This window comes from Macaca thibetana, chromosome 2 (genome assembly GCF_024542745.1).
Source record: "Macaca thibetana thibetana isolate TM-01 chromosome 2, ASM2454274v1, whole genome shotgun sequence".
Classification (NCBI taxonomy): domain Eukaryota; kingdom Metazoa; phylum Chordata; class Mammalia; order Primates; family Cercopithecidae; genus Macaca; species Macaca thibetana.
The window spans coordinates 104190800-104213215 of record NC_065579.1 but is presented as its reverse complement, the minus strand read 5'-3'; the positions used below and the strand labels follow the sequence as shown (position 1 = coordinate 104213215).

Genomic DNA, 22416 nt, shown 5'->3' with positions numbered 1-22416 from the left:
AGGCAGACCCTTGGGCTTCGGACGTTCGAATGAGGATGAGCAGCTCCCCCTTGGTGTGCAGAGCTATCGGTTTCCATTCTTTTTTTAACTTTTTTTTTTTTTTTTGAGATGGAGTCTCGCTCTGTCGCCCAGGCTGGAGTGCAGTGGCCGGATCTCAGCCCACTGCAAGCTCCACCTCCCGGGTTTACGCCATTCTCCTGCCTCAGCCTCCCGAGTAGCTGGGACAGGTGCCCGCCACCTCGTGCGGCTAGTTTTTTGTATTTTTTTTAGTAGAGACAGGGTTTCACCGTGTTAGCCAGGATGGTTTCAATCTGACCTCGTGATCCGCCCGTCTCGGCCTCCCAAAGTGCTGGGATTACAGGCTTGAGCCACGGCGCCCAGCCTTTTTAACTTTTTTAAGAAATTATTTTTAATCCTAGCACTTTGGGAGGCCGAGGCGGAGGGATCACCTGAGGTCAGGAGTTCAAGACCAGCCTGGCCAACATGGTGAAACCCGTCTCTACTAAAAATACAAAAATTAGCGGGGCATCGTGGCGGGTGCCTATAATCCCAGCTACTTGGGAGGCTGGGACAGGAGAATCACTTGAACCTGGGCGGCAGAGGTTGCAGTGAGCCGAGATCAAGGCATTGCACTCTAGCCTGGGCAACAGAGGGAGACTCCGTCTCAAAAATATATATATTTTTCTAGAGACTGGGTCTCGCTTCGTTGCCCAGGCTGGTCTCAAACTCCTGGGCTCAAGCAATCCTCCTGTCTTGGCCTCCCAAAGTATTCGAATTGCAGACGTGAGCCACCACACCTGGCCCTGTCCCCATTCTTAACCAAAGGCAGCATCAAGGGAAGGGGGGTGGGACCCCAGGGGGCCTGAGATATGGCAGAGCCTGGCTGTGCCCAGTGCCAAGTTAGCAAGCTGCAGATGCAGCACTGTTGTGTTAACTTTGGTCCCTGGTCACACAGCCTTACACCCCACAGCCAACTGTAAACACTATTTTTAACCTCTGTGAAAACAGTTTCAGAGAACAAACCTACAGTTATATTGTCTACAAACCTGTTTCATGGGTGGAAAGACTGAGACCTGAAAGAACACAGCCTTGCCAGAGAGAGGGAGAAGGCCCAGAGCTCAGAGCTGGTGGGAGGGAGGAGGGCCTGACCCTACCACAGGTTAGAACCTCCAGAACTGGACCCGTGGCAATGTGCAGCTCTTCAAACTGTTGCCTAGGCCTGTCCTTGTGGCTAAAGGGCAGCTCTGAGCCTAGGCTGCTGCTCCAGGCAGGTTCCACTCCTCCCTGCCCTTTTTTCCCCCTCTATTTAAGAAATGGAGGGTGGAATTGCCCACCTCGTCTTGTAGCTTATATTTCCTATGCATCCCCCTGTCCAATTCTTTGTCTGACTTGTCCTTGCTGTATATGCAGCTCTGTGCCCACTGTGTACTCAGTCCTCCACCCACTATGTCCCCACTGTGGAGCTAGCCCTGGGACTACTGTGGTCTTACCATCCTGTAATTGCCACTTGGCTGGCCCTGTGGCTGCTGTGGCCCAGCCCTGTGCCCAGAGCTCTGCCCCCATTGTGGCCAAGATGAAGCTGACACAATGTGACAAGAGCTAGAACATTCTGACTTGAGAATTCTGAGCAGAGGCCCCACCCCCACCCCTGCCAGGCCCATCCCTACCCCTGCAGGATACTGGTCCTGGGTTTTAGGGACATGTGGCTCTGGGGAGGGGGCTCTGTGAGGCGCAGGCAGAGGAGAACCATCTGGAGCAGCAGAGACTGCCAAGGAGCTGCTGTCCCTGGAGCGGGAGCCGGGGAACATAGGGAGGGGAGCTTGGGACTGAGCATGGGCCCCTCACCCGCTTCTGCCTCCCAGGACTGAGTGGTGAAGGGACTTTGCCCCTCATCCAAAGGACCTCTGCCAGGAGCTTCCTAACAGTCTCCCCTGCCTACCTTTTTCCTCTGGCCTTATCCTGGCTGTCCTCACTGTGAGACTAGCCTGGGCAGAATGTGCACCAGGCTGGGAACGATGGGGGAGGCTGGCCTGCAGCTGGCTGACTTCACTGGTGTCCCCTGGCCCCCTGCCTCCTAAGGTTCCCTGGGCAGGCCTCCCTTCTTCAGGAGCATGGGGCCCCTGGTTTCTCACACTCTGTTATCCCCAGGTCACTGTGATGTCACCCCCTCCCCAGAGCCACATGTCCCTGAAGCCCAGGACCAGTATCCTGCAGGGTTAGGGATGGGAGCAGCAGGGGTGAGGGTGGGTCCTCTGCTCAGAATCTTCAAGTCAATCCCCAGGGGGCTGTGATGTGTAAGGTCACCATGGCAATGGAGTGGGGGCAGGGCACCTAGGGCATGGAGCAGAAGGACTATGGAAGCCACCAAGAAGGTGGGGGGCCCTGATCCATCGGGTCCCCAGGACCACCCCTCGGTCAGCAGCCAGCAGCTGGGGAGTGGCCTCAGAGGGTCTCAGGGACCATGGATAAGCTCAGAATCCCTATACTTCAAGCAGGGGTTGTCATTGTCTACCAAGACCATCACTGATGGCGCCTGTGGCCCAGCCTCCCAGGCCTGCATCCCTGAGCCCATTTGCCAGCTACTCCAGGATCCTGCTCTTGTTAGCTCCCGGTGCTGCTGTAAACAGGCCTCCCAGGATGCCCCGAGACTCTCCTCCACTAGCGTATCTTCAAGCCCCATCGTGGGAGCCCAACAACATCTCATCATGGAGGATGTGACCCTGACCTTACCAGTGTGCACGCACAGTGACAGCACTAGTGACATAGCCCAGCGTGGACCCTGCTGCCTTCAGCTTCAGGTGCAGAATTTGGGGGAAGGCAAGCCTCCAGCTAAGGTCCTGGTAGGCTGGGGCAAAGGCCCCTGCAGCTCCGACCAGATAGCCTCCTTGGGCAGCAGGAAGAGTTGGTGGGTACCCTTCCTCCTCCCAGGAGAGAATGGTGCTCCCAAAGCCCAAGGTGCTCTTCTGGCTCCAGCTCAGGATCTAGCCCAAGATCAGGACCAGGGTAAGTGTCCAGCTCAGACTGCTGCCCTAGTTACATTTTCTTTTCTTTTCTTTCTTTTTTTTTTTTTTTTTTTTTTTGAGACGGAATTTTGCATTTGTTGCCCAGGCTGGAGTACAATGGCGCAATCTCAAGCCCACTGCAACCTCCACCTCCTGGGTTCAAGCGATTCTCCTGCCTCAGCCTCCCAAGTAGCTGGGAGTACAGGTGCCCGCCATCACACCCAGCTAATTTTTGTATTTTTAGTAGAGACTGGGTTTCTCCATGTTAGTCAGGCTGGTCTCAAACTCCTGACCTCAGGTGATCCACCTGTCTTGGCCTCCTGAAGTGTTAGGATTATTATAGGCGTGAGCCACCGTGCCCGGCCTTACACCTTCTTTTCTGTCACTGATTCCTCCAATTCCAGCTTGGGCTACGACTCCAGCTCTGGATGTGACCCCAACCCCCACTGCAGTTGAAACTGCTACCCATACCATTGACCACCTGACTGACACCACTGCAGTCACCAAGGGCCCATCTCAAGACCTCTTTCTCAGGAAGTGTGGCAATCAGTGGTCAACTGTCTTGGAGTCTTCCAAAATGGTCGCATCTTGCCAGGACAAAGTGAATCTCCACTCTAAAGAGGAGCCTTCCACCCCAGTGCCTAGTCTAGAAGAGCGCCCAGACCATGCCCAGGAGGATGAGGTTACCAGAAGGAAAGTGCCAACCGAGGAGGCTGAGAACCCCATGAAGAAACTTCCAGTCTCTACCTCCAGGCCAGGCAGCCCAATGCCAGGCCCAGAGCCCCCAGTTATCTCCAAGTCCCATAGGAGTAGCCAGGAGATCTGTAGCTCTCAGCCACAGAAGCAGGACCCCAATGTCTGTGAGAATACCAACTCTAATGTGCCACCATCTGCCTACGAAGTAACCTGCCACAAGCAGTCCCCATTCCAGTCTCTGAAGGAAGCCATGCAGATCCCCTTCTCCAGTGCCCCAACCTGCCAGCTTCAGGAAGCTGTGGAAGACCGTGTGCTGGGATTTGATATGGCCACAGGCAGCACCAGGATGGGGCTGCTGTGTCATGACCCTGTGGGCTCACGGGCAGTGCTTGTGGGCCTCATGTCCAGCCACCCATCCATCTATGTCCCTGAAAATATGCTGTCCACCCAGCTGTTGGCCAAACCCATCCTGTCTCCTGACAGCAATCACTCCAGCTTTTGGTCTATCACACCCATGCTGTCCAGCCCAGTGCCCTCCAGCCTCCGAGAGGTAGCCCTGCTTCCCAAGGAGGCCAGGCTCAATCTGGAGTCATGGGACTCCCCTGGTACTGAGACACCCATCAGGGTTGGGATGCTCACTGGGCCTGTTCCACTGGGGATGCCCCTCCAATTTGATGAGAGGATACTGAGCCATGTCCCTAATACTAGCTGGTCCAAGCCTGATGGTGAAAAAAATGAACCTAGTCATACCATCTGGATGCTAGACCCTTCCATGGCACCCTCTAGGATGCCAGATGCCTCCATAGTCCAGACCAAGAAACTGCAGTGGATTAACTCAGAGCCTGCTGCACCAGCCAGTACCCAGGAAGTGCCCAGATCCCTCCTCCAGGAAGACATAAGCAGCCAGGAAGAGGTCATTCCTGCTCACCCTGATAACCCTCAGGCCAAAGATGCTGGACAGACTCTCACTGGGCAGATCCTCCTTGCTAGACAGCCACCCCTACCTGAGCACCCTCTTACTGATCAACCCCCTCTCACTGGGCAGACACCCCTTGCTAGGAATCCCTCTTTATCTAAAGAACCCCCCATCACCAAAGAGCCCACTCTTTCAAGATGGTCTCCCAACCCTGGAGAACCTGGCCAGGTCTCTACCCAGGAAGATGAGCCCTTAGGCCTGCCTACTCATGTAGGGATATTTCAGGTGCCCCTGACCCCTGAGGAGACCTGTATCTATATAAGTAGAAACAAGGTTGGTGTCAGTAATACTCAGCACTCCATCATGCATCAGCAGCAACCTGGCAACTCCCCTAGGGCCCAGGAGGAGCAGCTTCCCTTGATCACATTTACCACACCTGGCACTGGACGCAAGGTCTTGCCCATGGCCATGGTGGCCACTGAGCCCCAGAATGCCCCATTCAAGCTGACAGCTGAGGATCTTACACGCTTATCAGTGGTTGCACACCTTGGCCTGCCCTGCAGGGCCTGCTATGAACTGGTGTCCACCATGGATGCTCTGCCAGTTCGGTCACCAGTGCTCTGCTGCCACTCACTGGGACCCTTCGAGGACATGGCGGCCGTGGTGATTGATACAGGCACAGGATTCACCAAATGTGGACTGGCTGGAGAGGACCATGTCCTCAGTGTCGTACCCTCACAAGTTCAGCTGCTGCAGCACCCAGCCCAGGGCCAGCCACTGTATGCAGTGCCTGAAAACCAAGAGGGATTCTATTCAGTGCTGAACCGAGGTGTGGTCTATGACTGGGATGCACTAGAGGTGCTATGGCAACACCTGTTCTATTGCAGGCTGGGTGTGCAGCCCGAGAAGCTGGCTGTGCTCATAGCCGACTCACCCATCTCACCACACACCAACCGAGAAAAGGTGGCTGAAATACTCTTTGAGCATTTCCATGTCCCAGCCATGCAGACAGTGCATCAGGCCCTGCTGGCACTCTATGCTTATGGACGTACCACTGGGTTGGTGCTGGGCAGTGGCCATGGTACCTCCTATGTGGCACCCATCCTTACTGGGGATCTGGCCCCACTTGACACCTACCGGCTGGATGTGGCTGGTGCTGACCTTACTGACTACTTGGCCCAGCTGCTGCAGAGAAGTGGCCACTCACTGCCCCAGGTAGGACTGATCAACCAGATGAAAGAAGCCTGCTGCTATGTGGCCATGGATGTGGCAGCTGAGAGGGCCCGCACCCAAGTGCAGGCCCAGGTGAACTTTGTGCTTCCAGACAAGCAGGTTATCACGCTGGGTTCTGAGCGCTTCTGCTGCCCCGAGGCCCTCTTCCAACCCAATCTGATAGGTCTCAACCAGCCCGGCCTCCCACAGCTGGCCCTCCTAAGCATCAGCCGGTTGGAGGCCAAGCAGCAGGAGCAGCTACTGGCCAACGTGGTACTGGACGGTGGCAGCACCCTCGTGAGTGGCTTCCCCGAGCGCCTGAGACAGGAGCTGGGCCCTGGTGCCGCTGTGCTGGGGTCTCCCCACCGTGCAGTTGCTGCCTGGCTTGGGGGCTCCATCATGGCATCCCGCAGCTCCTTCCAGAACCTGTGGCTCAGTCGCCGGGAGTATGAGGAAGAGGGCCCATGGGCTATCTATAAGTACCAGCTGTAAGCAGATAAAAGTTCTGGTTCTGCTTGCTTTAAGCGCCGTGGCATGTTTCAGCCACAGGGTGGTGTGGGAAAAGCAGGAGTCCAGGCATGGGGTCATGGATAGGGGCCCTGGCTCTCCCAAGGCATGCTCTGCCTCTGCACTCTGGAACTCCATGGGCCCTGGCAACCTACCCTTTCTAGACAGCCCTGGAGCCCCTTGACTGGCATTGGCTCTGATCTGGTCTGACCTTTACTGCACCCCAAGGGCAACCACAGAGAGTGGCTGCTGTGGGTTTTGCCCCGTTGCCCTGACGACAAGTGCAATTACCCTTGATTGCCAGCTTGTTGCCATGGCAATTTCAAACATAATGTAATAACCCACACAGCCTGGAGTGAGTCACAGGGTGGGGGGTGGGGGGGTAGCCCCCTCCCCTGGCTCCAGAGGAAAAGACTGCTTGCCTTCCCTATTGTGGGCCCTCTTCTAGGGGCTGAAGCCAAGCAACATGGACAACAGTCAGGCAGTTTCAAAGATGTCTGGGGGCCTGGGGCGGGAGGGTTCTGTCAGAGTTCAGGCTTCTTGGGAGAGCTGCACTGGTAATCTAGGTACCTCCTACAGTCTGAACCTTTGCTGGAGCTCTATGCTGGGTTAGCAGGGGCTTCTATCAGCCAGCCAGAATCTAAGGGCATGGGAGTGCTGGCCTTTGGTACCCTAGGGCAAGGAGTTGGGGGCGCAGATAAGTCCTGAATCCTGGGTAGGGCGCCCAACCTGAGCTGGGGGATGAAGTTCTGTGGATACTGAGGCTCACACCTTATTATGCCACTCAGACTTTCTAGCTTTGGTGGGAGCCAGAACTATGAACTTGGGCCCTCTTCTCCTCCTCAGCCTCCCAACCCAGGCAGCCCCTGTCTTCAGGGAACAGGCCTCCTTAGGAGTATCCTCATAAAGGCTACTAGGCAATGCCAATCTCAATTGCCTCTGCTCTTCTTCCAAACTGTGCTCTGTGCTAAAGGACTTCCTGCCATCCCTCTGGCCAGTGGAGTGGTAAGAAATCATGTCCCCTGACCCCATCTGGCTTTGAATAGTAGAAGTAAGAACAAAGCTCAGCATTGGTCCAGTCCCTGCCCTGGAAGAGCTAAGAGGATGGCATTCAGCTGGTGTTACTATCTCCTGCCTGAAAGGCAGCTGGAGGTGAAGCCAAAACATTGAAGCCGGTCCTACCCTGCCTGTGCCTTCCTGTCTGGGGGCTGAGGGATAGGCCATGGCTCAATCCTAGCCTTGGGTTCTTGTCTTCAGATTGCCCTCCACAAATGGCAAAGACTTGTCTATCTTCACATACACCAGAGATCAAGGGGCTGCTCTGGTGGGGAGCCTGAAAACAACCAATGATGTAGGGTCAGCACAGACCCTGCCCGCCCCTGGACATGGTCCAGCCCCCTTCCATGTCCGGCTCTCAAAGCCTGATTCAGTCTCCACAATCCTGAGACTTGTGTCAGGCAGGAAGGGGACTGACAACTCCAGGGACCAGCTACAGAGTCCACACACACGTGCCAGCAAGCATGCCTGGGTGCACAAAGAATGCAGACACACGTGCCCCTGGGCACCATTGCATACACTATGCTGTTGCATCTCCCTTGGCAAAAGACAGCATACACACACGTACACGTGTGCACACACACCCTGCCACGTGCTCTCACCCACATGCACAGAGCGTGCTTAGGACCAAGAAGAGGTGGAGTACTGCCAGCAGCAGGCAGGACGCTAAGAAGCCACCCCTTCCCCTGCCTAAACATCCCCATTCCAGCTTCTCCTTGACCCCATGCCTGGATAGCCATGACCCTCAGGAAAGACAGAAAACAAGTGTGTGGCATGTGTGGGGTCAGCAAGCCACAGCTTGGCTACACCATAAAACTCAGAGACCCATTGTTTCAAGAATAGTGGGCAGATGGCAGGAAGGACTCAGTGCCAGGCCATTCATTCACTCTGCAGACATCAGCCGAGCATACTGATATGAGAAACGGGTTCTGCCTTGCAGATACCCAGCCTGCCAGGAGATTCCTACCCAGTGGTGGGGTGGATCCCATAACCCGAGACCACTCAGAACCCAGGGACCCCAGAAGTGGCACCAGCCTGGCCCAGAGGAGGTAACCCCAAGCCAGGGAGGAATGTGAAGGGCTCAGTACCCCCTCTGGAGGAAAATTTTGAGGAACCTTGTTTGAGGCGGTCATTTCCTAAGCTAGCCTTCCAGTCTGAGCCCCAGCCCCAGCTTCTGGACTTGGACAGTCCCTCCTGTCATCGGCCATGGGTGGCCATGCAGGGGAGCCTCAAGATGGCTGAGGGTTTGGGGATGACCCCAACTCCCTCTCCCACAGCAGGGTCAGGAGGCTTGCTGGGAGGAGTGGGGTGGGATAAAGCCCAGCTCCAGACACTGAGAGGCCTGAGTCTGGCTTTCAGATACTGGCCTTAGGATGGTCCTCAGGGCTTGTGAGGGGTGTGGGTCAGGCTTTGGGTCCATGAGCCTCACTGACAAGGGACAGAGAAATGGCCAAGGACTTCCTTCAAAGCTTCCTCCTGGTGGTTCTGAGCCTCCTCCCTCTGATTAGCGCCCAGGCCGGGTGAGATACCTTGGTGCCACAGTTCTCCTGTGTCCCTATATCCCAGGCCAGGCCACCTAGAGTGATGCTAGTCATGAAGTGTTTGAGAGTGATTAGACTGAAAAGAAAGCAGAGGCCACACCATGTCACAGGTGACTTTTATAGTTTGGGAAATTTGGTGCCATACAGGAGGGGGCTGACTGTGCCAGTCACCCTTGCTGGGGCTTATGGTTGGGAAAGACTGGCCTTGCAGGAGTTGGGGGTGGGGTGGGATAGGAGACTTTGCTTCCAGAGTCTAGGGCACTCACTGTTTTCACACTGACTACCTGCAAACAGACACCTCTGTGTATTAACTGCTCCTAGCTAGGGGATGCCAGTCTGTAGGGGAGCCTGCCCTAGCCCGACTGCCCATCTGGTTTTTCTAAGTTGGTCCTGCCTTTTGGGTCGGGTTCGGGGAGCTGGGCAAAGCCCCGGTTCCCTAGAGACTAATGGCTGGCAAGCAATCCTATGCAGCTCAAGGACTCAGGCTTTCCCCCAACTCTCCACTCCCCACCCCTTACATTGGGCATAGGAGGCCACCTCCGACCCCAGGCTGAGGGCCTAAGGAAGCCGTTGAGAACCTTAGCCAGGGCTAAGCAGGCCAGTGCTCACCAGCACCGCTGCCATCCCGCGCGAGCCTGCTCTCCAGTGGGATTCTGCCCTTAAGGCTCCGCCAGGGTCGGGGCGGGGCCGGTTGGGAGGCCCCGCCCCCAGCCCGCCCCCGGCCCGGGGTGCGAATCCGGTGCCGGCAAGCGGCTGGCGATGCTGGAGGTTCGCTAGCCGAAGCGGCTGCATCTGGCGCCGCGTCTGCCCCGCGTGCTCGGAGCGGATTCTACCCGCCGTCCCCGGAGCCCTCGGCGCCCCGCTGAGCCCGCGATCACTTCCTCCGTGTGACCAACCGGCGCTGCAGGTGCGGGGCTGGCCGGGCTGGGGGCGCTTCCCGAACTCACGTTGTGGGGCCTTGGGGGATTGGTTCCCTGGCTCGAGGTTCTGGATGCAGAGTGCGCGGGGGCGCAGCGAGGGCTCGAGGTCCTGGCGGGGTCAGAGCGCGCGGGCTTTGCAGATTTGGGGGACGGAGTGCGGGGTCGGGCTAAAGTTCCCCATTACCTCGGACGGCTTGGGGATCCTGGGGGGAAGCCTCTGCGGCTCGGAATTATGAAAAGATTAACCCTCGAAGATTCGTGGTCCCCCGTGAGGATAGGGGCCGAGAGCTGAGCCGTCCCTCCCCGTTCCCAGAGCCGCCTCCAGCCCCTCCCAACTGTCCCCGGGCCCCTTCCCTCCCGCTTAGCAGTCACTAATTTCCATGACAACGGAGAGTTCTTTATGGGCGACAACCCGGAGGGGGCTGGGCGGGGCTGCCGCGGAGTGGGGGAGGAAGCTCCAAGCCCCTGGGGACCAGCAGCCCCCCAGCCAAAATTCAGCTTCTAAGCCTTCACCTGGGGGCTAGCCGGGGGTCCAGTGCATGGACCCACGTGCACGGTGGGGGTGGGGGCGCACATGTTCCTGCTGGGAGGTGCGGGGCTTGGTGCTCACACGTGTGCTTTCCGCATGTGTGTTGCTGTGCCAGCGGGGGCGAGCCAGCAGCACTTGGGAAGGGGGTCAGGGTGGCACCACGGTGGGGAGCAGGGCCCCTGGCAGGAGGTGTCTGGGATAGTGACAGCGTGAGCTTCTGCCTTCCCCAGCTTGTACTGTCTGGCAGAGACCCTGGGCTCTTGAGCCCCAGCCCCCTCCCCGTGTAGCTCTGCCAAATTGCTTTTGTCCGCACCTCCCAGGCAGAGCCTGCTCCACCAGGTTCCTTCCTAAGGATCAGGGCCCTCTGTCCCACACTAAAAGCTCAGAGTCTGCAGTAGTCCAGTTCCTGTGCTGTACTCCCCTTACCCCCAAGTCCAGGCTTTGAGCCCCCAGGACTACCTTCGGAGACCTGGTGCCCTCCCCCACCCTCAGAGTTGATTCCTGGCAGCTCCAGCGACTTCTGAGCCTCAGTTTCCTCAACTGGGAAATTGGTGTCTCCACTCCCCTCAAGGTCAGGTTGGTTTCCAGGGTGGGGCAAGGGTCTCCCTTTTCTAATACAGTATTTGGTGCGGACCCTTCAGGTGTCCCTCCTAGGCTGGCTGTTCACATATCTCTGATGGCCTTACTCTCCAGCCCCATGCCCTGGCCACCATTCACAGGCAAGCAAGCAAGCAGTGGCAAGCAAGCAGTCCTCTGCCCTGGGAGAAGGCCAGATTCCATGGTTTCTATTTGGGGAAACTGAGGCATGGGGCGGGGAAGGGCTGTGCAGTTATTCTGTTTCTGGGTTGCTTGTGATGCCATTTCTGGCATTCATGGCAGGATCTGCTGTTGGGGGTGGTGAGAGGGGATTAAGCAGAGCTGTAAGAGGGGCTCTGGGGACCCAAAGCCTGGAGAGGATAGCAGATGGGGGAGGGGTTGGCTGGGAGGGTCTAGGTACAGCTGGGCCAACTGAGAAGAGGGACTATAAAGGGAAGCAACTAGGCATCCAAGCCTCATTTCCATCCCCCTATGCGTCTGCCTTCAACATGTTGGACCTGCTTTACCTAAGCTGCCGTGATGGCAGAGAGATGGGCTGGGAACTGTCCTGACTGGGGGGCTGTAGCAGCTGGCCTCTTCCTCACCAAGATGCTCCAAGGAGCTGGCCTCCTTTTGGCTGTGCCTCCTATGCCAAGTTCGGTGTATGTTTGGGGGATACAGGAGGGTGCAAGCTGGAAGGTCCCGGTACCATGGATAGCTCCTGGCCCAGGGATTTAGAGCACATAGCCATGGAGGCCTTAGGGCTCTGCTGGGCACCCATCCGTCCCCTTTAGAACTCCCGTCCACCTCCCCTTTCCTGCCCTTTGTGCCTGTGTCCCTTTTACTTTGTCATCTCCTTGCTCCTCTTCCATCACAGGTTCTGTCTTTGTCTGTGTCTCTGCCCCATTCTCTTTTTTCTAAATTTTCTCAATCTCCCCACCTCCTCTTTATTGATGGGGACCTGGGTCACAGAACCTTGAAGAAGGAGCCAGGCTAAAGTCTCAGGGAATTCTTGAAGAAGGGACCTAACCAACACATCTCCCCTCCCCCTCCCCTTGTTTTAAAACTTCCATCACCATAGCAACCCTTTACTCTAGTGCCTTCCTCTGCATTTCCCCTCCTCCACCCACAGGGAAGCAGAGCCTCCAGTGGATTCTCCTTCAGGGGTTCAGAGATTTGGACCCCAAGTGCTTGGGAGGAGACAGCTGACCTTTGCCTCTGCCTGCATGTTGAGAGCCAAACTTTCAGGACGTAGCACTGGACTGCATGCCCACCCCCAAGATTGGAGAGACCTCCCCACAATACTCCTTCATTAGATGGGCAAAATTCAGCTGTAGGAACTTCTACCATGATTTAGCTGGAGCCTGAGGCTCAGTCAGGGCAGCCCCTTGACCAGTCCCCTGAAGCAATTGGATGGTGGTCTAGAAGCTTGGCCCTTGTTCCTAATAGACCTTGAGTGAGGTCTTCAGCTCCCCTGTTCCTGTGGGTGACACCTCAGCTGTGAGTTAGGCAGGGCTTGGGCTTCAGCATGTTCATTGCAGCAGGAAATCCAGCCCCAGTCCTTGAGAGAGTAGAGCAGCAGAGAGTAGGGGGTGCCTGCAGGCTGGTGTTCACAGCTACCACTAAATTGGGAGGTGCTGCCTACAGTTGTTGGGAGGCAGCTGAAGGCCTCTTGGGCCTCTCCTGGCCTCCCTAGATTTACTGCAAACTCTGGAGTCCCACATGGCAGAGGACCAAGGTAGCAGGAAAGTCTGTTTATGTCTATGACAGGTAGGGCCTGAACCAGGATGATCTCAGTGGAGGAGGGGACAGGACCCCAATGTGGGGCCTCTGGACCTCTTGGCCTTTGTTTTGTTTGGGCTTTCCCTGGGTCAGACTTACCTAAAGATGCAGTAGAGTCCTTGGGGGACCATTTGTCACCAGGGCAGCAACAGAGGACCCCTCAGGATTGCTGGAGGCTCAATTCCCTGAGCCCAGTGGTCGGGCCCTGGGAGCAGGCTGTAACTGGGGAGTGCTTGGCTGTCAGGCTCCCTGAGAGCCAGCTGGAGGGCAGTGGCAGCACCAGGGCCTGCACTCCCCACAAGCTCCCTTTGGGCAGCCCGCAGTGCATACTGTTCAGTTCCTCTGCAGAGAGTGGAGGGAGCCACGTCTCTAGGGAAATGACTGTTGTGGGGCTCCCGTGCCCTTCCATGGCCTAAGTGTACCTGAGGAAAAGCTCAGGTCCTGTGTTGCTGAGAGGAGAGCTCTCCATTGTTGGGTGTTGGGTCTGGGCCTTGGGGGTGAGAAATGCACACCCCTTCCACCTGGCCTCCTCCCTTTCTGAGAGCTGTCCCTTGACTGTTCCTCCCAGTTCTCCTTTGTTGCAAGCAGGTGCCCAGGGCTTGGTGCACACACCGGAAGCCTCCCAGGGAGCAACAGTGGATAGCAGATGGTGGAGTGGGGGTGGGCAGAGGGAACCAGGGTGCTAATTGAAAGCCAGGCCCCTCTTTCTCCTCTCCTTGCCCTGGGACCAAGTCCGGGGCCCCAAGCCAGTATAGTTAGACTGGTGAGGAGGAGGAGGAGGAGTGACTGGCTGAAATTTGGGCAGCCATAGTAGGGGGCAGGGGAGACAGATCTGTTCCCATCTCAGCCTTGAGGCTGCAGGACATGGCTCCAGGCTGACATTATGGGGTGGAGGCCCAGCTTTCTGTGGTAGAGATAGACCCCCATGACCAGCCCTGGGCCCCAGTGGGCATGAGTGCATATGCAGAGCTGAAAGCTGGGGCCAGGATCAGGGACAGGCATGCACAAAACCTCCCGCCCACACCACACTGGTAGAGCCGGGAGCTGTTGGAGTGGGGTGGGGGGTGGGGCATGGAGGTTGTGGAAGGTATCTCAGAAAAGGACCATTTGAGTCTGGCCTTGGAGCATCAGGATTGTTTTGGACAATGTGTTGCACAAACTACCTTACAATGTCAGCAATCACAATGAAAGAAGAGATTCAGTTCTGCTCTCAGCACCTTGCTCATGTGGCAGCTGCTCCACAGGAAAGCCAAGGTGGGCAGAGCTCTTGCCAGTGCCCACACTTCCTACCATTGAGTGGACACAGTTGAGCTGGCGAGTCACCTGTTGTTGGACATTTAGGTAGTTGCTGAATTTTTTTTAATGTTATAAATAACTCTGCCGTGACAAATAGGAATCTGACGGGAGGCTTTTGGGGGAAGGGCACTCTTGCCAGAGGGAATGGTGTAAGCAAAGCAACAGAGCTGGGGCACAGGTCCCTCCCAGCCCTCTTGGGAGACTGCAGTCTAAGGTACCACCCTCCTGCCCAGTACATGGCCCTTAGACTGAGAGGACTGTTGCAGGCCCCCTCCCGCAGATGTTGTGTGAAAATGTGTGGCCGGCAATGGTAACTGGCTATGCCTCTGCTCTCAGCTGTGAGGATGAGATTCTGGCCACATGCTTCTCCCCAGTGGAGGAGATGCAGGGTTGTGGCCATGGTGGCAGACATGCAGTCAGTGACGATCTTCAAAGCCTCTCCTTTGCCTCGCTGTGCCTCACAAGATGGCTTAAACCCTGTCTGGAATGACGCTGATGAAATGCATTTGTGGCCTGGCGCGGTGGCCCACGCCTGTAGGCCCAGCACTTTGGGAGGCTGAAGCGGGTGGATCACGAGGTCAGGAGATCAAGACCATCCTGGCTAACATGGTGAAACCCCGTCTCTACTAAAAATACAAAAAAATTTAGCTGGGCGTGGTGGCAGGCACCTGTAGTCCCAGCTACTTGGGAGGCTGAGGCAGGAGAATGGCTTGAACCCAGGAGGCGGAGCTTGCAGTGAGCTGAGATCGCGCCACTGCACTCCAGCCTGGGCCACTGTCGCAAAAAAAAAAAAAAAAAGCATTTGTATTCCCTGAGCCCAAGAAACCCAGATTAAGGAATTACAGAGTTTGTTCCCTAATGCTGAAGGCAAATCTGAGGGAGAATTTCCAGGGCTGTGACTCCTGGGAATCACAGCCCAGTGGCTGGCTTCTGCCTGGGAGGAAGCAAGTAGCAGCCAGGGTTGGCCATGGGGCTTTGTTTGGGTCCTGGTCTTTGACTTTGCCTGGCAGAGTTCATCTTGCCAAGCTGCCTCCTCCCTTCTCCACTACCTTGAGGCTGTGAGTGCCTTCAGGTCGGGGAACATCTAGGTACCCCCAGGCCCTAGCTCAGGCCCTGCACATAGCAAGTGCTAATTGGCATGGAGGGAAAACATGCATAGTCAGCAGAGGCAGAGCAATTTCAGTGCAGCCTCAGTGCAGAGCTTGCTGTAGTCTGTGTCACACTGACCAGGCATTATGGAGGCACACCCTGGCGTCAGATCTGTGAAGGTCTAGTCACTAACCCCCCACCCCCACCTTTGAGCATGGTCTATGAGTGCCTTTTCCTTTAGACACTGGAGTCAGCCCACCCACCACCACAGATGAGGATTGGGCTGTAATTGGCAGGATTGCAGACCTGTGGGACACCGTGCCCCAGGTGGAAAGAGTGCCTAGAGCTCACTGAGCCAGCTGTATCTGTTCTGTTTGGGGGCCTCGCACCTGGACATGACAGCCAAGGTCCCCTGAGGGGCCCCAGTGGGCGTGAATGCATATGCAGAGCTGAAAGCTGGGACCAGGAGCAGGCTTGTTTTGCTCTTCCTGACCGGTATACCTACATACCTCCTGGCAAATCCTTCCCTTCTAAGTCCTAATGCTGCCTCCAAAGCTTTACCTTGCCCCTCCACCCAGATTATCCCTCTGAGGAATCACCCAAGCACTATGCCTGAGTGCAGTATTTACTAAATTAATCAAAGTCATTACAGTAAAATAGTAAAAATTCACACAGAAAATTAATAAACAGAAGATATATCTGCCCTTTTGACATCCAATTCTTTGCCCAGGAGAGAACTCTTATTTCCTTCAGCATTCTTCCAGAAAAGAGTTTGTGAGTGTATATCAGTATGTAAACTTTAAAAAATTTACCCAAGCCAGGTGTGGTGGCTCACACCTGTAATCCCAGCACTTTGGGAAGCTGAGGCGGGAGGATTGCTTGAGCCCAGGAGTTTGAGAACAGCCTGGGCAACATAATGAAATCCTGTCTCTACAAAAAAATTTTAAAAATTAGCCAGTTGTGGTAGTGCGCACCTGGGGTCCGGTCCTAGCTACTCAGGAGGCTGAGGTGGGAGGATTGCTTGAGCCCAGGAGGTTGAGGCTGCAGTAAGCTGTGATCGTGCCACTGCATTCCAGCCTGGGTGACAGAACAGCCGGGTGTGGTGCTGGTGCCGGTAATCCCAGCTGTGGTGGGAGGATCATTTGAGTTCAGGAGCTCTGGGCTGTAGTATGCTATGTCAGTTGGGTGTCTGCACTACGTTTGGCATTAGTATGGTGACTTCCTGGGAGCCGGAGACCATCAGGTTGCCTAAAGGAGGGGTGAAGCAACCAAGATCAGAAACGAAGCAGGTCAAAACTCCTGTGCTGATAAGTAGTGGGCTTGCGCCCATGAATAGCCACTGCACTCCAGCCTGGGCAACATAGTGAGACCTGTCTCTAAAAAAAGAAAGCAAGAAAGAAAAGAAAAGAAAAGAAATAGGTTTTCCAGAATCCCCCCATGTGTCCTGATTCAATCATAACCCCTCCTTTTCTCTTAGAAGGGACCATTATCTGACTCTGCTTATTTCCTAGCTTTTCTTTATAGCTCTACTGCTGTGTTTGTATTCCCAGTACGGGTTTGTTCTGCCTGTTGGAACTCTCTATCGATAGACTTATACTATATGTATTCTTTTGTGTCTTTTTGCATTTAACGCTGTGTAAGAGTCACCAGGTGGTTGGGTATAGCTGTAGTCCTTTGTTTCCATTGCTGTATAATATTCCATTGTGTGACTCTACCACAATACATCCTGTTGGTGGTGGTATTTGGTCTGTTTTCAATTTTTGGCGATTATGTATATGGCCACTCTGAGCATTGTATGACTGTCCTGATGCACGAATATGTGCACTTCTGTAGGCACGTATTTAGGAGTGCAATTACTGGTTCATAGGGTATGTTTGTTTGATTTTAGTGGTTTTACCAAACGGCTTTACAAAGGGGAGGTTGCCTTCTCCTAGCAGTGCTGACGTTCTTCATATATCCACTAACACTTGTTAGCTCTAGACCTTCAGAGATGATTAGCAGGTGGGTGGGTGGTTATAGCCCCCTTCATCTGTAAAATAGCTGAAATTTAAATAAACTGTTTGATAAGCCTTTTTTTTTTGAGTGTATAGAATACAAAACTATTCCCTTATATATCAGTTTAATACATTTTTCTTATGTAGGCTATTGTAGTTCAGGCAGCCAAGCTGAGTAGCTGGATGTCTAGCCAGAAAAGCAGGGGTAGGATCTGAGCCTGCCTATCCTCTAGCCCCTCCTGGTATGGTCTCTGCTCCTAGCTTGTCCTGAGCCAGATTGGGGTCTCCCAAAAGCAGCACCTATGTTGTGGAGAAGTGGAGAGTAGTACAGCTAAGCCAGACCCCATCGTGCCTGCAGGTTAGAGCCCGGCAATGCCGTTTGGGTGTGTGACTCTGGGCGACAAGAAGAACTATAACCAGCCATCGGAGGTGACTGACAGATATGATTTGGGACAGGTCATCAAGACGTGAGTGCCGGGCCTGTCAGGCAGGGCTGGGTGGGCTGGTGGGCAAGGGCTAGGGAAGTGGGAGTGGAGTGCAGCTGACACTAAGACCAGGCCTGAGTGAGTGCCTGTCGGCTGCAGTGAGGAGTTCTGTGAAATCTTCCGGGCCAAGGACAAGACAACAGGCAAGCTGCACACCTGCAAGAAGTTCCAGAAGCGGGATGGCCGCAAGGTGCGGAAAGCTGCCAAGAACGAGATAGGCATCCTCAAGATGTGAGTTTGAGGCCTGGGATTGGGGCAGCGTGGGAGGCAGCAGGGAAGGGCTTAGAGGGCAAGTGGCCTCAGGCAGTCCCAGCCTCTGGCCAATTAGTCTGCTGTGGCCACTGTGGCGACCACAGCCTCTCCCAGGGGTTCATCCAGCCTTAACTACTGGCTCCCCTCCCTGTCGCCAGGGTGAAGCATCCCAACATCCTACAACTGGTGGATGTGTTTGTGACCCGCAAGGAGTACTTTATCTTCCTGGAGCTGTGAGTGTGGGTCTGGGGTCCCAAGATTCCCCAGTGCCCAGGGCTTTCACCTCTCCCACCCTCTGCAGCTAAGGAAACCCCCTTTCTGGACGCTTGGCGTCCCAGGTCCCTGTGCCTTGCTCAGCCAGCTGCCTGGTGCAGGCAGCTCACCCAAGTGCTCCTGCCCTACCCCCGATTCTGCCCACACCAGGCTCAGGGGCTGGTGTCCCTCAGGGCCACGGGGAGGGAGGTGTTTGACTGGATCCTGGACCAGGGCTACTACTCGGAGCGAGACACAAGCAACGTGGTACGGCAGGTCCTGGAGGCTGTGGCCTATTTGCACTCACTCAAGATCGTGCACAGGAATCTTAAGGTGAGGTCAGAGCCAGAGTCAAAGGGTCATTTGGCAACTGGGCTGATGCTGGGGTGGGCAGAACCTCGGGGCCTTGGTCTAGCCTCCGAGGTCCTCATGGTGTCTTCTGCTCACCCACATGCTATTCTCACATCACAGCTGGAAAACCTGGTTTACTACAACCGGCTGAAGAACTCTAAGATTGTCATCAGTGACTTCCATCTGGCTAAGCTAGAAAATGGCCTCATCAAGGAGCCCTGTGGGACCCCCGAGTATCTGGGCAAGCAGGGGGTGGGGCAGGGCAGGGGGAGAATGGGGGGCAGCCTTCAGGGAGCTTCTCTGGGTAGGGGGAAAATGTACTCATCTCAGGAAGCTGGTGTGGATGGTACTGGACCTGGCTAGGCCCGATACTGACCAGCAGATGGGTGCTGTGTTTGTAGCCCCAGAGGTGGTAGGCCGGCAGCGATATGGACGCCCTGTGGACTGCTGGGCCATTGGAGTCATCATGTACATCCTGTGAGTGGACAGACGGACAAGCAGGCTTGCAGTCAGATGGGGTGGGGGCATGTGTCTGTGGCCTTTCTGTGTGACCCTTCCCCCATGCAGGCTTTCAGGCAACCCACCTTTCTATGAGGAGGTGGAAGAAGATGATTATGAGAACCACGATAAGAATCTCTTCCGCAAGATCCTGGCTGGTGACTATGAGTTTGACTCTCCATATTGGGATGATATTTCGCAGGCAGGTGAGGAGGTGCCTGCCCAGTACTTGGTAGAATGCAAGGGAGTGGGGGAGGGGGTCCTGCTCTCAGCTTTCTCTGTGGTATTCTGCTTCTGTCCCCCAGCCCATTCATCACCTCTAGACATTGAGATGGGGTGCCCATGCCTAGCCCCTCCTTGGTTTTGTCCACAGCCAAAGACCTGGTCGCAAGGCTGATGGAGGTGGAGCAAGACCAGCGGATCACTGCAGAAGAGGCCATCTCCCATGAGTGGTAAGCAGGGTCCAGGGGAGGGTGGGAGAGGCCAGGGTCCCCCTCACACCTAGCAGCCACATCTTTGAGGCCTAGAAGGGGTGCAGGCACCTAGAGCTCAGGCCAGCCCAGAGGCTCTGCGTGGTAGCCCCTGGATGCCACATGGAAGGGCTGGGCAGAGTCTCCACAAAGGCTCATTCTCTTAGATCCAGACACACTTGCACCCTTTCCAGGATTTCTGGCAATGCTGCTTCTGATAAGAACATCAAGGATGGTGTCTGTGCCCAGATTGAAAAGAACTTTGCCAGGGCCAAGTGGAAGGTAAGGCTTGGATAGCTCCCTTCTTGGCTCTATCCCAACTATTCCTTCTGGCACTCAGTTTCTTGCCTGCATCACACCCCTGCAGCCACATACAAGCTTTTCTCAGGCCATCAGGTGTGGGTGTAGCCACTGCGATTACCTTAAGTAGGAGTGCTGAGCAGCTGGGTACTTGGCCCTGGGGTGGATGGAGGTGGCCGGGGGTACTATGGAAGGAGTTTGGTCTGGTCACTGCCAAGCAATGGATCCAGCAAGCTTCACCCTTAGCCTTTCTCCACTGTGCTCCTTTCAGAAGGCTGTCCGAGTGACCACCCTCATGAAACGGCTCCGGGCGCCAGAGCAGTCCAGCACGGCTGCAGCCCAGTCGGCCTCAGCCACAGACACTGCCACCCCCGGGGCTGCAGGTGGGGCCATAGCTGCAGCTGCGAGTGGAGCTACCTCAGTCCCTGAGGGTGATGCTGCTCATGCTGCAAAGAGTGATAATGTGGCCCCCGCAGACCGTAGTGCCACCCCAGCCACAGATGGAAGTGCCACCCCAGCCACTGATGGCAGTGTCACCCCAGCCACTGATGGAAGCATCACTCCAGCCACTGATGGGAGTGTCACCCCAGCCACTGACAGGAGCGCTACTCCAGCCACTGATGGGAGAGCCACACCGGCCACAGAAGAGAGCACTGTGCCCACCATCCAAAGCAGTGCCACACTAGCCACCAAGGCAGCTGCCACCCCTGAGCCGGCTATGGCCCAGCCGGACAGCACAGCCCCAGAGGGCGCCACAGGCCAGGCTCCACCCTCTAGTAAAGGGGAAGAGGCTGCTGGTTATGCCCAGGAGTCTCAAAGGGAGGAGGCCAGCTGAGTAGGCAGCCTGGTGAGGGGGGGCGGGGGATGGGCAGGAGGGTGGGAGAGTGGATGAGGGGCTTCTCACTGTACATAGAGTCACTGGCATGATGCCCTCGCTCCCCCATGCCCCCACATCCCAGTGGGGCATACTTAGGGGTCACGGGAGAGCAGTCTCGTCTCCTGTGTGTATGTGTGTGAGTGGTGGGCAGGCCAGTGGCAGGGCCAGCCCCAGCCCCTGCATGGATTCCTTGTGGCTTTTCTGTCTTTTGCTAGCTTCACCAGTTTCTGTTCCTTGTGGGATGCTGCTCTAGGGATACTCAGGGGGCTCCTGCTCTCCTTCCCCTTCCCTTCTTGCTTCACCATTCCCCTAGGCAGGCCCTGCAGGTCCCACACTCTCCCAGGCCCTAAACTTGGGCGGCCTTGCCCTGAGAGCTGGTCCTCCAGCGAGGCCCTGTCAGCGGTCTTAGGCTCCTGCACATGAAGGTGTGTGCCTGTGGTGTGTGGGCTGCTCTAGGAGCGGATACAGGCTGGTATAGAGGATGCAGAAAGGTAGGGCAGTATGTTTAAGTCCAGACTGGGCACATGGCTAGGGACACTGCTCTCTAGCTGTGGGGGTCCTCAGGAGTGGAGAGAATGAGTAGGAAGGCAGAAGCTTCCATATTTGTCCCTCCTAAGACCCTGTTATTTGTGTTATTTCCTGCCCTCCTGAGTCCTGCAGTGGGCTGCCCTGTACCTTGAACCTCATGAGCCTCTAAGGGAAAGGAGGAACAATTAGGATGTGGCAATGAGACCTGGCAGGGCAGAGTACAAGCCCAGCACCCAGTGTTCCAGCCTAACTAGGTCCTTACCCTGGGCCAAACAGGAAGGGCTGATATCTCCTTGCTCTTCTTAGATGCCCACCCCCTACAATCTCAACCCACAAGTCCTCTCCACCCTAGGGGGTTTGCTGCATGGCAATACCCCATAATCTGATTTGGGGGTTTGCCCTTTACAGGGGCAGATTTTCTGCTCAGTTCAACAATGAAATGAAGAGGAACTCCCTCTATTTCTACAGCTCACTTCTATCAGAGGCCCAGGTGCCTCAGAGCCACATTGAGTTGCTGTTGCTGGGAAGAGGAAGTAGAGTTAAAGTCCCCAGTTTCCTGAGGGAGGCTCCTGACAGGTGCCCTTTGTCAGACCCAATCACAGCCTGGACAGGCAGCCACATTGGTCCTCGCCCTTGCTTGGCACTCCTTGGTGGTCCTGCCCTTCTCCCTGCATGCCTGTGGGTCTGCTCTGGTGTGTGAAGGTCGGTGGGTTAACTGTGTGCCTGCTGAACCTGGCAAATAAACATCACCCTGCAAAGCCTCTGGCCACCCTCTTGCCTTTGCTTCCTCTGTCCTACTGGGGAGGAGCCCCTGGAAGGCAGTGGGGAGGGGAGAGGCTGGGAGCAGGTTCATAAGTAGTGGCTGGGAGTAGTAGTGAACAGTGCCCTGTGGATTTCTTGGGCTGAGAGTGAAGATCATCCTCACCACAGTGTATTCCTCAATGGTGGTGGTGGTGGGGGTCCTCTGGACTCTAGAAATCCATGTGAGTAGTGGGTCTTGGGCTGCATTTGGACCGAGGAATACTCCCTGGGCTGAGAGCTCAAGTAAGGGCTGCTGTTTTTGACTCCTGTTGACCGAGGAGCCTCACTCTTGATTTAGGCATAGAGCTGGAATCTACCTGGGCCAGCCACCACAAGGACAGACCCTGCTATTAGCCAAAGATAGCTTCCCTGAGCTGGGGAGAGGGTGTAGGGTGAGCAGTGCACAAAGATTCTATAATGCTCTGCGTTCTTCCTGTGAACACCTGTGCTTTCCACATATGCCCCAAATGAAATCTCACTCTGGGT

The 22416-nt window shown here is 55.7% G+C and overlaps 2 protein-coding genes across 3 annotated transcripts; both read left to right on the top strand.

Annotated features, from left to right (window-relative positions):
• The first annotated feature begins 2354 nt into the window (after positions 1-2354).
• Positions 2355-6446, top strand: LOC126948971 (uncharacterized). The gene is made up of 2 exons (XM_050781392.1): positions 2355-3003; positions 3407-6446. The coding sequence occupies exons 1-2, from the start codon at positions 2355-2357 to the stop codon at positions 6316-6318; spliced, it is 3561 nt and encodes a 1186-aa protein (XP_050637349.1). The 3' UTR covers positions 6319-6446.
• Positions 6447-9650: 3204 nt separating this feature from the next.
• CAMKV (CaM kinase like vesicle associated) lies at positions 9651-21890 on the top strand. Of its 2 annotated transcripts, XM_050780867.1 has the most exons (12): positions 9657-9837; positions 17475-17583; positions 17701-17832; positions 18012-18086; positions 18300-18438; positions 18577-18697; positions 18858-18933; positions 19024-19160; positions 19328-19406; positions 19619-19706; positions 19996-20107; positions 20201-21890. In XM_050780867.1, the coding sequence occupies exons 2-12, from the start codon at positions 17489-17491 to the stop codon at positions 20557-20559; spliced, it is 1413 nt and encodes a 470-aa protein (XP_050636824.1). In that variant the 5' UTR covers positions 9657-9837; positions 17475-17488; the 3' UTR covers positions 20560-21890. The 2 variants fall into 2 exon arrangements, with proteins under 2 accessions (XP_050636823.1, XP_050636824.1); XM_050780866.1 differs by having other exon boundaries at positions 9651-9837; positions 19996-21890.
• Positions 21891-22416: the final 526 nt, after the last annotated feature.

What these genes read in the sequence shown, in the direction of transcription:
- LOC126948971 (XM_050781392.1), top strand. Translation starts at nt 2,355, where the DNA reads ATGGAAGCCACCAAGAAGGTGGGGGGCCCTGATCCATCGGGTCCCCAG. An exon ending in AGCCCAAGATCAGGACCAGG is followed by an intron (nt 3,004 to 3,406) that starts GTAAGTGTCCAG and finishes CTCCAATTCCAG; the next exon opens with CTTGGGCTACGACTCCAGCT.
- CAMKV (XM_050780866.1), top strand. Translation starts at nt 17,489, where the DNA reads ATGCCGTTTGGGTGTGTGACTCTGGGCGACAAGAAGAACTATAACCAG. An exon ending in GAGATAGGCATCCTCAAGAT is followed by an intron (nt 17,833 to 18,011) that starts GTGAGTTTGAGG and finishes CCCTGTCGCCAG; the next exon opens with GGTGAAGCATCCCAACATCC. An exon ending in GAGGCCATCTCCCATGAGTG is followed by an intron (nt 19,407 to 19,618) that starts GTAAGCAGGGTC and finishes CACCCTTTCCAG; the next exon opens with GATTTCTGGCAATGCTGCTT.